At 48.9% G+C, this 15,954-nt stretch overlaps 1 protein-coding gene across 13 annotated transcripts in view; it reads right to left on the reverse strand.

Annotated features, from left to right (window-relative positions):
• mybpc1 (myosin binding protein C1) overlaps positions 1-15,954 on the reverse strand; it is a 153,998-nt gene that overhangs the window by 29,699 nt on the left and 108,345 nt on the right. For all 13 annotated transcript variants that reach the window (XM_070900135.1, XM_070900136.1, XM_070900132.1 and 10 more), the window contains 4 exons: positions 13,741-13,900; positions 7,251-7,355; positions 5,780-5,968; positions 3,490-3,624 (listed from right to left, as the gene is read on the reverse strand). In XM_070900135.1, the coding sequence (XP_070756236.1) occupies positions 3,490-3,624; positions 5,780-5,968; positions 7,251-7,355; positions 13,741-13,900 (589 nt within the window). The remainder of the gene's footprint in view (positions 1-3,489; positions 3,625-5,779; positions 5,969-7,250; positions 7,356-13,740; positions 13,901-15,954) is intronic.

Genomic DNA, 15,954 nt, shown 5'->3' on the forward strand with positions numbered 1-15,954 from the left:
AGATGGGGGGAGTCCAGAACAAGGGCAGAACCTTAAAATTAGAGCCAGGCCGTTCAGGGGTGATGGCAGGAAGCACTTCTTCACACAAAGAGCAGTGGAAATATGAACTGTCTGCCCCAAAAAGCTGTTGAGTCTTGGGGGTCAATTAAAAATTTCCAAACAGAGATCGATAGATCTTTGTTGGGTAAGGGTATTAAGGGTTATGGAAGCAAGGTGGGCAGATGGAGCCAAGAGACAGATCAGCCATGATCTCATTGAATGGCGGAACAGGCTCGAGGGGCCGAATGGCCACCTCTCCCTATGAGAGGGTTTTAATCGCCAGCAGGAAGACTGGCGTTTACACAAGGCTCACACGATCGGGGTCCAGGAGAGGCGTGAGTTCGTGGCCCAGGAGAGGTGAGGGCCCATGGGCAGCACGGGCCAGCCCACACTGTGCGCTATGTGTGCGCACTAGGTCTGTGCAGCAGAGCTGGTCTCCAATTGTCTTGGTTAATCCTTGCCATCGGACCAAGACCTAGCTCTGTTAAGCCCATGTGGTGGCTGGTGTGCAACGGCCACCACACGTTAAAAAAATTCCACACACAGGCATCTTCCACCCTTCAACATGTAGTTCGCGACCTGAAATATAAGGTCCTTCATTGAAACACCTGTGAACTGTTTGGCGTGGAAGCAAGTCATCCTCAACTCGAGGGACTGCCTATGATGATGATGATGACACATGGCCAGAAACATCCCAAAGCTCTTCACCTACAGTGAGGTCACTCTCAACTTTCATTGTGTATGTAAGCAGGGCAGCCATTTTTCATATAGAAAGATCCCACAGGTGGCAACGTGATGAATGATCGGTTGATCTATTTTTGCCGCAATTGATTTAAGGATTAATGTAATGCAGGAGAACTCCCTGTATCTTCTTCAAGCAGCATCATGGGATCTTCAACGCTCTCCTGAATGGGCTTATGGGACCTCTGAGAATGCGGCATTTCCCCCAAGTCTCTACTGAAGGGTCAACTGAGACACTAACTAGTGATTTGGTCTTATTAGTCAATAATTACTTTTCCAACGTTTAGTCATGTGGGCCAAGTACTCACTAGTTAGGACCAATCAAGGCAATTCCTCTTCAGAAAAGCTGAGAAAGTGTCAGCTGTGGCTCAGTGGGTAGCACACTTGCCTCTGAGTCAGAAGGTTGTGGGTTCAAGTCCCACTCCAGGGACTTGAGCACAAAAATCCAGGCTGACACTCCCAGGGGAGTGCTGCACTGTCGGAGGTGCCGTCTTTCAGAGGAGACGTTAAACCAAGATACCGTCTGCTCTCTCAGGTGAATGTAAAAGATCCCATGGCACTATTTTGAAGAAGTGCAGGGGAGTTATCCCCGGTGTCCTGGGGACAATATGTATCCCTCAATCAACATCACTATATCAGATTATCGGGTCATTATCACATAGCTGACTGTGGAAGCTTCTTGTGCGCAAATTGGCTGCTGCGTTTCCCACATTACAACAGTGACTATGCTTCAAAAGTACTTCATTGGCTGTAAAGTGCTTTGGGACGTCCGGTGGCCGTGAAAGGCACATGCGCTGTGCAGAAGGACACTGCGCAGTATTTAATCGCCCATAAACACTCTGTTCTTGGATGGGACAAATGTGCACCTGCTTTGGGAAGAGCATGAACCAATGATCAGAAAGGGTGCATTCAATCAAATCAAAGGGGGTGATTTGTGAGCTGGTTCCTCCAGGGGGCAGCGGTGTTTGCTGAGGGCACATCTCAGGAAACAGTCCAACATTGGACGGGAAACCAGGGGCTAGATGCCTAGGACTTCGAGTTGTGATACACCTTAGTGTCGATCCCCATTCAAAGCCCCAGGCATGTGTAATCACCCCCTCAGTTTCCGGTTTGAGTGCAAACTCCCATTAACGTGCGATGCAGAAGCACTTTTGGGGACCACTTAGGTTGCCAAAAGTGCTGTTTCGGCAGCCTGAGTTTCTGTATGCACATAATTACCCGCTTTGTCATACGCACGTGTTTTAATAGCCCAGCGATTGGCTCAGCTCCACTTAAGCCAAATAGAATTCACCCAAATTGAACTAAATCAAGCTGGACAACTTCTCTGGTGGGTTCAAATCAGGTTACAAAGAGGGTGACCAATGCTGCAAAGCTCCCAAATGATCTACATAGGATTACATAGATCATATGGCTCAGAAACAGACCATTCGGCCCAACCAGTCAATGCCGGTGTTTACACCCTCAAAGCCTCCTTGATAAAGTGCAACATCCCCACCGACACCTGGGAGTCCCTGGCCAAAGACCGCCCTAAGTGGAGGAAGAGCATCCGGGAGGGCACTGAGCACCTTGAGTCTCGTCGCCGAGAGCATGCAGAAAACAAGCGCAGACAGCGGAAGGAGCGCGCGGCAAACCAGACACCCCACCCTCCCTTTCCTTCAACCACTGTCTGTCCCACCTGTGACAGAGACTGTAATTCCCTTATTGGACTGTTCAGTCACCTGAGAACTCACTTTTAGAGTGGAAGCAAGTCTTCCTCGATTTCGAGGGACTGTCTATGATGATGATGATGATGATGATGCACCACTTGTGCCTCCTCCCGTCTTTCCTCATCTAAATCTATCAGTATAACCCTCTATTCCCTTCTCCCTCATATGCTTGTCCAGCCTCCCCTTAAATACATCGATACTATTCAGTTCAACCACTCCCTGTGGTAGCGAGTTCCACATTCTCACCACTCCCTGGGTAAAGAAGTTTCTCCTGAATTCCCGATTGGATTTCTTGGTGACCATCTTATATTGATGGCCTCTAGTTATGCTCTTCCCCACAAGTGGAAACACGCTCTCTGTATACACTCTATCAAAACCTTTCATCATTTTAAAGACCTCTATTAGGTCACCCCTCGGCCTTCTTTTTTCAAGAGATAAGAGACCCAGCCTGTTCACCCTTTTCTGATATGTATACCCTCCGGTGTCATCCTTGTAAATTTTCTCTGCTCCCTTTCCAGTGCCTCTATATCCTTTTTATAATATGGCGACCAGAACTGTACGCAGTGCTCTAAGTGTGGTCTAACCAAGGTTCGATACAGGTTCATCTAAAAGCCTTAAGACATCCATTAAGGCTAAATTGACTCAGATAAAATGACATTTGGGGATACTGTATCTGAGTAATTGGAGACATGCCGCGTAGTGAGTGAGCTCGGGGGGGGGGGGGGCGGGTGGGAACAGGTGACTGTGGACCTGTGGTTCCCAAAGCTCTCCCCCACTGGGGGTTTTCCTCGCCTCGTGTCTGAGTCTGTGGTAGACTCATTGATCGAGGTTGATCGCTGTGATTGGTCAACAACCCCATTATCGTTGTATTGTGCGACTACCAGGGTGGGAGAAGGTTAACTCGATGGACCTGGGTCTTTTTAGTCTAGCAATTGCCATGCACACTGTTTATCGATAACTCGCCTCGCCCTCTGTCGGGTATTTGTGGAAAAGACAGGCTTACTTCCTTCTAGGCAGTACTCGATGAGGTAGCCGTTGAGCCCGGCTGCTCCAATACGCTCAGGGGGCCGCCACTTGAGTGATACGCTGGTGTCCGTCACACCATCGGAAGAGAGGAGCGTTGGTTCGCTGGTCGGGGCTGGAGGATAAAAAAAAACACAGGACAATTCACAGTGACAAAGAGTCAGCAACGTTAAATTGTCAGAGTGAGAGGGAGGAAAGCGGTTAGGAGAAACGTCCTTGGACAAGTGGTGTCAGTACACGACAAATGCTAATTCTCACCCCAGGATTCATGCTTCACATCGAAACGCTAACGGCGTTTAACACCGGTGAATCAGAATCATTAGTGCAGCTTTTTCAACACATAGTGCGGATGCTGGAATCTGAAATAAAACAGAAAATGCTGGAAATACTCAGCTGGTCAGGCAGCATCTGTGGGAAGAGAGAAACAGAGTTAACGTTTCAGGTCGACGACCTTCCGTCAGAACTGGAAAAGTTTGAGATGCACCAGGTTTTTAAGGACGTGCAGGGGGCAGTGAAAGGGGGGAGGGGAGGAAGGAACAAAAGGGAAGGTCTGTGATAGGGTGGAAGGCAGGAGAGATTAGAGAGACAAAAGGGATGACGGGCAAAAAGGAGATGGTAATGGGACAAGTTAAGAAACTAAAGATGAGTCTAGACGGGGAGTGAATGGCGGAATCATCACCTGCTGCCGTGGGAAAGAGAAAAAAAGAGGAGGTTTGTAAAAAAACGGGACAAAATCTGGCCAGAGGTGATGGTCTGAAATTATTGAACTCAATATTGAGTCAAGAAGGCTGTAAAGTTCCTAAACGAAAGATGAGGTACTGTTCCTCGAGCTCGAGTGGAGCTTCATTGGAACAGTGTAGGAGGCCGAGGGCCGAGAGGTCAATCCGTTTTCAAGTCGGTGGAAGATTATCCAGGTGAGTCCTATCCATGAAGAAAAGGATAAATCTAGGGACGGCAATTGGCTGTCCGATCCACCGCCTCCCAATCAGTGAAGTGAGGGAAGGAGCCATCAGTCATGCCATCAAGAGACACCGACTCACCGATGCTTGGTTTGGGTTCTGCCAGAACCACTTGGCTCCCATCCTCCTCACAGCCTGGATCCAGACATGGACACATCAGCTGAATGCCCAAGGAGAGGGGAGTGTAGAAGCCCTCGACATAAAGGCAGCTTTCAACCGAGTGTGGCACCACTGAGCACGAGCAAAACTGAGGTCAATGGGGTTCAAAGGGAAAACCCTCCCGTGGCCAGAGTCGTAGCTGACACAAAGGAAGATGGTCGAGGTGGTTGGAGGCCAATCATCACAGACTTAGGACATCGCTGCAGGCATACCTCATGGGAGCAATCTTCAGCTGCTTCATCAATGATCATCCCTCCAGCATAAAGTCAAGCGTGGGGCTGATTTCATGGTGTTCAGCTCCATTTATAACTCCTCCCATAATGAAGCAGCCCCTGCCAGCCTACAGCAGGATCTGGAGAACATCCAAGCTCAGGCTGGTGCGTGGCAGGTAGTATTCATGTCACACAATGACCATCTCAAACCTCCTTGACTCTCAATGGATGTCCCCATTGCCAAGTCCCCCACCACTAACACTTTTCGGGTTATCACTGACTAGAAGTTGAACCGGACCAGACTTATGTTAATGATGGCTACAAGACTAGCTAGGGACTGGGTGCTCTGTGATGAGCAGCTCACTTCCGAACTCTTCAAAGCCTGTCCGCCATCTACTAGGCTCAGGTCAGGAGTGTGATGAGATACTCAGCACTTGCCTGGATAGGTGGAGCCTTAACATCACTCAAGAAGCGCGACACCATCCAAGACAGAGCGGTTCAGTTCCACTGGACTCAATAGTCACTCCTTTCACCACCGGCGCACCGTGGCTGCAGTGTGTACATGATGCACTGCAGCAACTCGCCAAGGCTTCATCGACAGCACCTCCCAAACCCCCGACCCCCACCACCTAGAAGGACAAGGACAGCAGGTGCAATGGGAACACCATCACCTCCAAGTTTCTCTCAGAGTCATACACCATCCAGACCTGGAAATATATCGGCCGTTCCTTCATTGTTCCTGGGTAAACATCCTGAATTTCCCTCCCTAACACCATTGTGGGAGTACCATCGCTGCATGGACTGCAGCGGTTGAAGAAGAAGACCCACCTCTATCATCTCACCAACTAGAGATGGGAAATAAATGCCACCCTTGCCAATGTCACCCACATCTGAGAACAATAAAAATAAAACTGTAAACCCTAACGTCATTGAACCTTACCAAGAGGGATGAATGCCCTTGATGGCTCGCTGGGTTTAGACATTCCAATGGCATTGACGGCAAAGACCCGGACTTCGTAGGGAATCCCTTCAATCATGTTCTTGGGTTCAAAGGTCATTTCTTTGCAGAGGTCAAAGTTGAGTCTCATCCATCGGGAGCTTTGTTTCTTCTTTCGCTCAATGATGTAGCCTAAATATAATGGAGAATGTCACCGGAGTGCAACATGGTAAACACGAGCAACTCACCAATCAACTCATTAACCCAGCCCCATCCCCATTCGCACAGACGCTGCCCCATGTAATGCCCAGGACCTGCCCCCATATAATGCCCGGGCCCCGCCCACATGTAATGCCCGGGCCCCGCCCCCATGCAATGCCCGGGCCCCGCCCCCATGCAATGCCCGGGCCCCGTCCCCATGTAATGCCCAGCCCCACCCCAATGTAAAGCCCAGCCCTGTCCCATTCGCACAGGCCCCGCCCCCATTCGCGCAGACTCACTCCTTTCGCACAGATCCCGCCCTTTTCGCACAGACCCGCCCCTTTTGCACAGGCCCGCCCCCTTTTGTACAGTCCCCTCCCCTTTCGCACAGTCCCCTCCCCCATTCGCACAAACCCCACCCCCATTCGCACAGACCCCGCCCCCATTCGCACAGACCCCGCCCCCATTCGCACAGACCCCGCCCCCATTTGTACAGTCCCCTCCCCTTTCGCACAGTCCCCTCCCCCATTCGCACAGACCCCGCCCCCATTCGCACAGACCCCGCCCCCATTCGCACAGACCCCGCCCCCATTCGCACAGACCCCGCCCCCATTCGCACAGACCCCGCCCCCATTCGCACAGACCCCGCCCCCACGCAAAAGCACAGTTCATGCAAATTTCTTGAATTTAAGCCAAAAATGAAGGGACTGTAAATTGGGCGTAACAGAACCCAGGTCTTTCATGGCAATTAAAGAAAAAAATTCTCCTCACTGCATGCAACAAAGTATTTTCTTTGTGGTATCAGAACGATTCGCATTAAAAATTGAAAAACTTCCAGGATTGAAAGAGAAAGCAGAAGATTTGTATTGAAAAGAAAGAACTTGCATTTATATAGCACCTTTCACTACCTCAGGACATCCCAAAACACTTTACAGCCGATGAAGTACTTTTTCTTTTTAAGTGCAGTCATATTTTTAATGTAGGAAATGTGGCAGCTAATTTTCACATCTGAAACAGATCACCCGGTCATTTATTTCATTGCTGTTTGTGGCATCTTGCTGATGTGCAAATTGGCTGCTGCGTTTCCCACATTACAACAATGACTACACTTCAAAAAGTGCTTCATTGGCTGTAAAGCATTTTGGGACGTCTGGTGGATGTGAAGGGCGCTATAGAAATGCAAGTTCTTTCTTGCATTTCAGATACTGGGCAACTTGTTGTGTATTTCCGCGTTATTTGTGACGTCCGCTGATATCTCGGGCTCGCAGGTTACCTAAGATTGGGGAGCTTCCGTCGTAGTCGGGAGGGTTCCATGTCATTGAGCACCAGTCGCCCCCCACTTCAGTGACGATGGGCGCTGCAGGTGGGTCTGGAATATCTGTGGGGAAAAAGCAGAAGAATCCAACGTTAGCGCTGTCACAAACTGCGCCCCTTCTACATTGTGTGGGCATGGTTCTGTTGTCGACAGAGAATGTTCTCGACCTATCCTCAGGACACTGAAGCTTCTCCCACACTGGGCACGTCTACTTTTCCACTCGGGAGTATTTTATAAAATGGTCTCCTTGAAACCACAGCAAGTTGTTTAAAAAATGTACACAAAATGTCAGACACCTACATCAACTGGTAAATCACACTCCCCTGGAATCAGTTGACTTATGAAGATAGGTTGAGCAGGTTGGGCCTGTACTCATTGGTGTTCAGAAGAATGGGAGGTGATCTTATCGAAACTTATAAGATAATGAGGGGGCTCGACAGGGTGGATGCAGAGGGGATATTTCCACTCACAGGGGAAACTAAAACTAGGGGACATAGTCTTAGAATAAGGGGCCGCCCATTTAAAACTGAGATGAAGAGGAATTTCTTCTCTCAGAGGGTTGTGAATCTGTGGAATTCTCTGCCCCAGAGAGCTGTGGAGGCTGGGTCATTGAATATATTTAAGGCGGAGATAGACAGATTTTTGAGTGATAAGGGTTATGGGGAGCGGGCAGGGAAGTGATCAGATCAGCCACGATCTTATTGAATGGCGGAGCAGGCTCGAGGGGCCAAATGGCCTACTCCTGCTCCTATTTCTTATGTTCTTATGTTCTCATCATAGAATCATGAAATGTACAGCACAGAAGGAGGCCATTCGGCCCATCGTTTCTGCGCTGGTGCTGGCTTCGCAATTGGAGCTGCCTGCTCTAATCCCATTCCCCTGCCCTTTTCCCGCATTCTTTAATATACCTCCTTGTTCAAATATTATCCAAATCCCTTTTAAATGATAGATTCTCTGCCCCAATAGCCCCCTTGTGGTAAAGATTTCATACTCTACTGACCCTCTGTATTAAAACAGTTCTTCTAACTCCCTCCTTGGGCTAATGCTCAGCCTGAATTCCTTTGTTTCTGATTCATTAATTGCCCAGCCTTGCACCGTTTGCCCTCTCAAAACCGTTCATCCTTTTAAAACGCCCCAGTGCAAAAGCCCCAGATTTTTCACCCCTGCCTTAATAAGCTGCAACTTCCGATTCTTGGCATCATTCCGGTGAGTCTCTGCTGCATCCTTGGCGTGGATCTGGTCGTCAAGTGCCTAGAAATCGTGCAAGTGCAGCGTTATTCCACCAGGAGAGGTTGGAAAAGGCAGTGGAATCCGTCCGGAGTGCCCAATAGCACTCGGGGAGCGAGGGGTGTGGGTTCCATCTCTCTCAAAGTGTCCATCAAATGGAACTCAGGGAGACAGGGGTGGAGGTGGGGGGGGGGCGGAAGAGAGGGGTGCGTTCGCTGTTCCAAGTTGGCCTCATGGGCCACATGCTTCCACATCACAACAACTCGTGGCATAAAAGAATTTCTCCTCATTGCCCCCTCTGTTCTTTTGCCAATTGACCTCTATCTGTGGCCTCTGGTTACCAACCCTCCTACCAATGGAAACAGTTTCTCCTTACTTATGCTAACAAAACCCCCTCATAATTTTGAACACCTTGATTAAATCTCCTTTTAGCCTTCTCTGCCCCGAGGAGAACTATTGCAGTTTCTCCAGTCTCTCCACGTAACTGAAGTCCCTCATCCCAGGAACTATTCTATTAAAGCTCTTCTGCACTCTCTCTGAAGCCGTCATAGAATCATAGAAATTTACAGCATGAAAGGAGGCCATTTTGGCCCATCGTGTCCGCGCTGGCCATCAAAAAGCCATTCAGCCTAATCCCACTTTCCAGCTCTTGGTGCGTAGTCCTGTAGTTTACGGCACTTCAGGTGCCTTTTTGAATGTGGTGAGGGTTTCTGCCTCTACCACCCTTTCAGGCAGTGAGTTCCAGACCCCCACCACCCACTGGATGAAAAAATTTCCCCTCAAATCCCCTCCAAACCTTCTACCAATTACTTTAAATCTATGCCCCCTGGTTGTTGACCTCTCTGCTAAGGGAAATAGATCCGTCCTATCCACTCTATCCAGGCCCCTCATAATTTTATACACCTCAATAAGGTCTCACCTCAGCCTCCTCTATTCCAAAGAAAACAAACCCAGCCTATGCAATTTTTCCTCATAGCTAAAATTCTCCAGTCCAGGCAACATCCTCGTAAATCTCCTCTGTACCCTCTCCAGTGCAATCACAGCTTTCCTGAAATGTGGTGACCAGAACTGCACGCAGTACTCTAGCTGTGGCCTAACTAGTATTTTATACAGTCCAAGCATAATCTCCCTGCTCTTATATTCAATGCCTCAGCTAATAAAGGAAAGTATACCTTCTTAACCACCTTATCTATCTGGCCTGCTACCTTCAGGGATCTGTGGACATGCACTCCAAGGTCCCTCTGTTCCTCTACACTTCTCAGTATAGTACCATTTATTGTGTATTCCCTTTCCTTGTTCGCCCTCCCCAAATGCATTACCTCACACTTCTCTGGATTGAATTCCATTTGCCACTGTTCCACCCACCTGACCAGTTGATTGATATCTTCCTGCAGTCTACAGCTTTCTTCTTCATTATCAACCACACAGCCGATTTTAGTATTATCTGCAAACTTCTTAATCATACTCCTTACATTCAAGTCTAGATCATTGATATCCTTTAACATCCTTCCTAAAGTGCGGTGCCCAGATTCCAACTGAGACTCAACCAGAGATTTATTAAGGTTAAGCACAACTTCCTTGCTTTTGCACTCTATGCCTTTGTCCAAAAAGCCAAGGATCCGGTTTGCTTTTTAAGAAAAAAGAAGCTTCATCACCACGATCTTCCACCTTCAAAGATTTGTGTGTGAATGCCTCCAGGGTCTCTCTGTTGCTTCTCCCCCTTTAAAATGGTACCATTTAGTTTATATTAGAAACATAGAAAATAGGTGCAGGAGTAGGCCATTCAGCCCTTCGAGCCTGCACCACCATTCAATGAGTTCATGGCTGATCATGCAACTTCAGTACCCCACTCCTGTTTTCTCTCCAGACCCCTTGATCCCTTTAGCCGTAAGGGCCACATCTAACTCCCTTTTGAATATAGCTAACGAACTGGCCTCAACAACTTTCTGTGGTAGAGAATTCCACAGGTTCACAATTCTCTGAGTGAAGAAGTTTCTCCTCATCTCAGTCCTGAATGGTTTACCCGTTATCCTTAGACTGTCACCCCTGGTTCTGGACTTCCCCATCATTGGGAACATTCTTCCTGCATCTAACCTGTCCAGTCCCATCATAATTTTCTATGTTTCTATGAGATCCCCTCTCATTCTTCTAAATTCCATTGCCTCTCCTCAATCTTCATACCAAAATGTAAAAATGTAGTTATTGAATGTACAACAATGATCATAGAATCACAGAACAGTACAGTACAGAAGGGGCCATTCGGCCCATCAAATCTGTGCTAGCTCTTTTTTTTTATACTTACACGGGATGTGGGCGTTGCTGGCAAGGCCGGCATTTATTGCCCATCTCTAATTGCCCTCGAGAAGGTGGTGGTGAGCCGCCTTGTACAGCTGAGTGGCTTGCGAGGCCATTTCAGAGGGCAGTTAAGAGTCAACCACATCGCTGTGGGTCTGGTGTCACGTATCGGCCCAGACCGGGTAAGGGCGGCAGCTTTCCTTCCCTAAAGGACATTAGTGAATCCGATGGGTTTTTACGACAATCCGGTAGTTTCATGGTCACCATTAGTGATACTAGGGGGGAGAAATTCAGCCGCTTTGCACCTCCCGTTAGTGCCTGCGGGAGGCGGTAACGGGGCGCTGAGGGGTTACCGACCGGGCGCAGCAAATTCACCGACTCCTGCAAACTTCCCTGGCGGGTTTTTGCGCCACGCTAACACTTAACGCCTCGCTCTCCTGCGCCCCGGAGATCGTGATGTCATCCGGTGCGTAGCGCCCCGTTACCGCCCCGGATGTGATATTCGCTCCCGCCCCCTACAGCATCGCTGGGCATCAACAACGGCAGCATCAGGAGGCGTGGGTACCTCAGCCGGCCACTTGGGGAGCGATAGTTAAAGGCAGCGGTGGTCAGGTAGGGCAAACTTTATTCCTTGCACCTGTCTGGTACCTGCTAATTCATTTTCACCGCTCCACTCTCTCTGAATGCTTGGGGCTGTAATGCCCATCGCACAGGTCCCATGGCCCCACAGAGGGAGCTGTAAGAATGTTGCAACCCACCATTGGCCCTTCCCTAAAAGCGAGGGATGGAACCTGTACAGACGGCAGCCCTACACGGAACTTAGCTCACCGCTCTGCCACTACCATCCTTCTTACACATTTGCGCGCTCGAAGGGAAGTGGTAGCACCTGATTTAGCATTTCACTTCCCTCTTGGATTAGCTAAAGTTGAAGTCCCCGGGAGTAGAAAATCATTTTCACCTGGCGATACTTTTGCAATAATTGGAAAGTTATCGCCCCAAACAGGGCATGACTCAATTTCTAACCTGCACTTTTTTAATTCCAGATTTATTTAATTATCTGAATTTAAATTCCTCAGCTGCTCTGGTGGGACTTGAACTCATCTTTCCAAATCATTAGCCCAGGCCTCTGGATTATTAGTCCAGTAACATAAACCACTATGCTACCGTCCCCTTTCAAACAACAATCCTGTCAGTCCCACTCCCCTGATCTTTCCCCATGCCACTGCAATTTTTTTCTCCTTCAAGAATTTATCCAATTTCCCTTTGAAGGCCACGATTGAGTCTGCCTCCCAGCCGTTTCAGGCAATATAAAGTCCTGTCCCCTCAGTACAGATTCACATGAGGCATGTAGTGAAGTCAAGGTCACTCTGGACCTGCACCTTTATTTCACAGCTCTGGAATTCTGCACTTGTCTGAGACCTGTTCTTATATACCTGTCTCTTGCAAGTGCACCCCTGGTGGGAAGGTATGCTGGTGGTTACAGGTCATATCTTATTACAGTCATGTATAGCATGTTAGGATACAGTTATATATAATAATGTAAGATACATGACAGGCAGCACATTCCAAATCCTAACCACTTGTTGCGTAAAAAGAGTTTTTCCTCATGTCGCCTCTGGTTCTTTTATCAAACATCTTAAATCTGTGCCCTCTGGTTACCGACCCTTCAGCCATTGGAAACAGTCTCTCTTTAATGATCCTTCGAAACAGTGACTAAAAACACTCGGGGCTGGATTTTTCGGCTTTGCTCATCATGGCAGCATGGCGGTACAGTTTGCGCCCGGGAACAGTTTGCGCCTCAAAATTCGTCAGCTGGGCCCTGAGTGTGGGGCGGAACGCTAAGAGAGGCGTTACACATCTCCCTCGGGGCGCTAGGCCGGCTGAGCATGCGTCAATCCCGAGCTAAACAATCGGCTCGGGAGCGTTCTGAGAGAGGCCTGGGGAGAAAAAAACCCACCCAAAATACTCCCAATAAATAACTCGCTCCACCACAACATAAATCGCCACAAAAATAAGAAAAAAATGATCACACTTACCCGAGGTCTTCAGTACTTCCCTCACTGTGGCCGGTATAGACCGGACCGCCCGCGTTCACAGGGCGTCCCCAGCAGGGGGCGCTCTACGCAGCGCAACGGGTCGGGCGGGACTCAAAAATCGGGCTGGTGTCACAACCAGGGGGCGTTGCACACCGGGTCGCCTCTTCCGGGCGGTGATGCTCTGCGTCCCCACCGACACCAGCCCCGAAAACCCCGGCAGGGCGCTGGAAGCTGGCCGTCCGCCCGGAACATAAAAACACAAGAATTAGGAGCAGGAGTCGGCCATACGGCCCCTCGAGCCTGCTCCGCCATTTAATAACATCATGGCCGATCTGATAATGGACTCAGCTCCACTTCCCTGCCCGCTCCCCATAACTCCTTATCCCCTTATCGTTTAAGAAATTGTCTATTTCTGTCTTAAATTTATGCAATGTCCCGGCTTCCACAGCTCTCTGAGGCAGCGAATTCCACAGATTTACAACCCTCTGAGAGAAGACATTTCTCCTCATCTCTGTTTTAAATGGGCGGCCCCTTATTCTAAGATCATGCCCTCTAGTTCTAGTCTCCTCCATCAGTGGAAACATCCTCTCTACATCCACCTTGTCAAGCCCCCTCATAATCTTATACATTGATAAGATCACCTCTCATCCTTCTGAACTCCAATGAGTAGAGGCCCAACCTACTCAACCTTTCCTCATAAGTCAACCCCCTCATCTCCGGAGTCAACCGAGTGAACCTTCTCTGAACTGCCTCCAAAGCAAGTATATCCTTTCGTAAATATGGAGACCGCCGCCACTGCTGGCCCTCCGGGGAGAGTATAGAGGCGGACATCACCGGAAAATCCAGCGCAGGGGGCCAATCGACACTCGCTCTTTGTTCCGGTCACTTACCGACTACCTTTATTTTCAAATTAGCCGTGTCCACCCCGGCTTCATTCTGCACCACAATCTTGTAGGAGCCGGAGTCGTCTCTCTCAGCCGACTCAATGACCATCGAGGTGTGATCAGGGAAGTTTTCTGCCCTCACCCGGTTCCCTGTCTCCAAGATAGCCTGCGGGCAAAAACAAGACCCTGAGCGCAAAGAACACCTCACCGTACAACAAGAGCAGCCTGCATCTATATAGCGCCTTTGACACAGTAAAACCCCCATTGGATTTTTGATACGAGAATCCGACAGCTTTGTGGTCATTTGGAGGGGGGAGGGGCGAGGTGTTGGTCTTGTCGATTGAGAATGTAGAATTAGGTCGATCCTCAGAGGATTCAACTTACCTATCTTATAGACCAGATCTTTTCTTTCATAGAACAGTACAGCACAGAAGCAGGCCATTCGGCCCATCGAGTCTGCTCCGGCTCTTTTGAAGAGCGATCCAGTCAGTCCCACACCCCTGCTCTTTCCGCATATCCCGGCAATTTTTGCTCCTTCAAGTATTTATCCAATTCCCGTTTGAAGGCTACTGTTGAATCTGTATCCACCACTCTCTCAGAGCCTAACCACTCGCTGCGTAAAAGGGTTTTCCCTCACGTCGCCTCTGGTTCTTTTGCCAATCGCCTTAAATCTGTGCCCTCTCATTATCGACCCTGAAGCCAGTTTCTCTTTATTTACTCTATCTAAACCCCTCATGATTTTGAACACCTCTATCAAATCTCCTCTTAGCCTTCTCTGCTCCAAGGAGAATAATCCCAGCTTCTCCAGTCTACTGTTTTCATTCAGACACAAGAAGCCCTGGCGAGTTGCTGCAGTGCATCTTGTAGAGGGTACACACTGCAGCCACAGTGCGCCGGTGGTGGAGGGAGTGAATATTGAAGGTGGTGGATGGGGTGACAATCAAGCGGCTGCTTTGGGGCTTAACATAAGAACATAAGAATTAGGAACAGGAGTAGGCCATCCAACCCCTCGAGCCTGCTCCGCCATTCAACAAGATCATGGCTGATCTGGCCGTGGACTCAGCTCCACTTACCCGCCTGACAAACGGGCACTGTGTGAACCAATTATTCTGTGATGTGAGCAGGGAACAGGGACCAATCCATAGATAGTTCCGGCCTCATGAATTAACAAGCGAGGTTACATTTAGCTGAGAATTATTTGAGAAATTGTTGTTTATTTAGCTTTACACGCTTCTTTCAGGGAAGATAATTACATTTGGGTTTTAACATTCAACCCAATGAAAAATACCTTAAATGTCCTCCCAGCACAAATCTTTGCTGACCGAGAGAGTCTATCCACAACAAGCAACAATAACTTATATTTCTACAGCACCTTTAACGTAGTAAAACATCTCAAGGCGCTTCACAGGAGCGGTGTCAAGACAACATTTGACTCCTAACCACATAAGAAGATATGAGGGTAGATGAGCAAAAGCTCAGTCAAAGAGGTAGTTTTCAAGGAGCGTCTTAAAGGAGGAGTGAGGCGGAGAGGTTTAGGGAGGGAGTTCCAGAGCTTGGGGCCCAGGCAGCTGAAGGCACGGCCGCCGATGGTGGAGCGATTAAAATCGGTGGTGCTCGGGGGGCCAGTATTGGAGGAGCGCAGAGATCTTGGAGGGTTGTGGGGCTGGAGGAGGTTACAGAGATAGGGAGGGGCGAGGCCATGGAGGGATTTGAAAATAAGGATGAGAATTTTAAAATTGAGGCGTTGCTGGATCGGGAACCAATGTAGGTCGACGAGCACAGGGGGTGATGTTACCAGGAAAATTAGACACGCGTAGCCCAGAATTATCCGTCCATTCAACAGCAAAGATTTGCATTTATTGGAATCTTTAATGTAGCAGAACATCCCAAAGCTCTTGCGTCCATTTGCTTTAATGGATGTCAAATTCTGGGATGAGGCTGGTGAGGCTTGACATCCGGACAGTGCAGTTGGAGAATTTACCCTTGTCCCAACCTCTCCTCCCCCTAAAATTGAAACGTGTGCGCTGCTCTGCTGATGGGCAATCTGGAACCTTCCGGCTAGAAGTGATGGAGGTTTTAAACCTTACGAACGTTTATATGATGATGAAGTGAGTAGACTGTGTTCGAGCTGTTCCAGTTAAACAGATTAGGGAGGACCATGGTTCACAAGCTCAAGTTGGACAAGGTCAGATCGAGGTGAGATGTCAGGTGGTGGTTCTT

Source organism: Pristiophorus japonicus, chromosome 15, assembly GCF_044704955.1.
Source record: "Pristiophorus japonicus isolate sPriJap1 chromosome 15, sPriJap1.hap1, whole genome shotgun sequence".
NCBI lineage: Eukaryota > Metazoa > Chordata > Chondrichthyes > Pristiophoridae > Pristiophorus > Pristiophorus japonicus.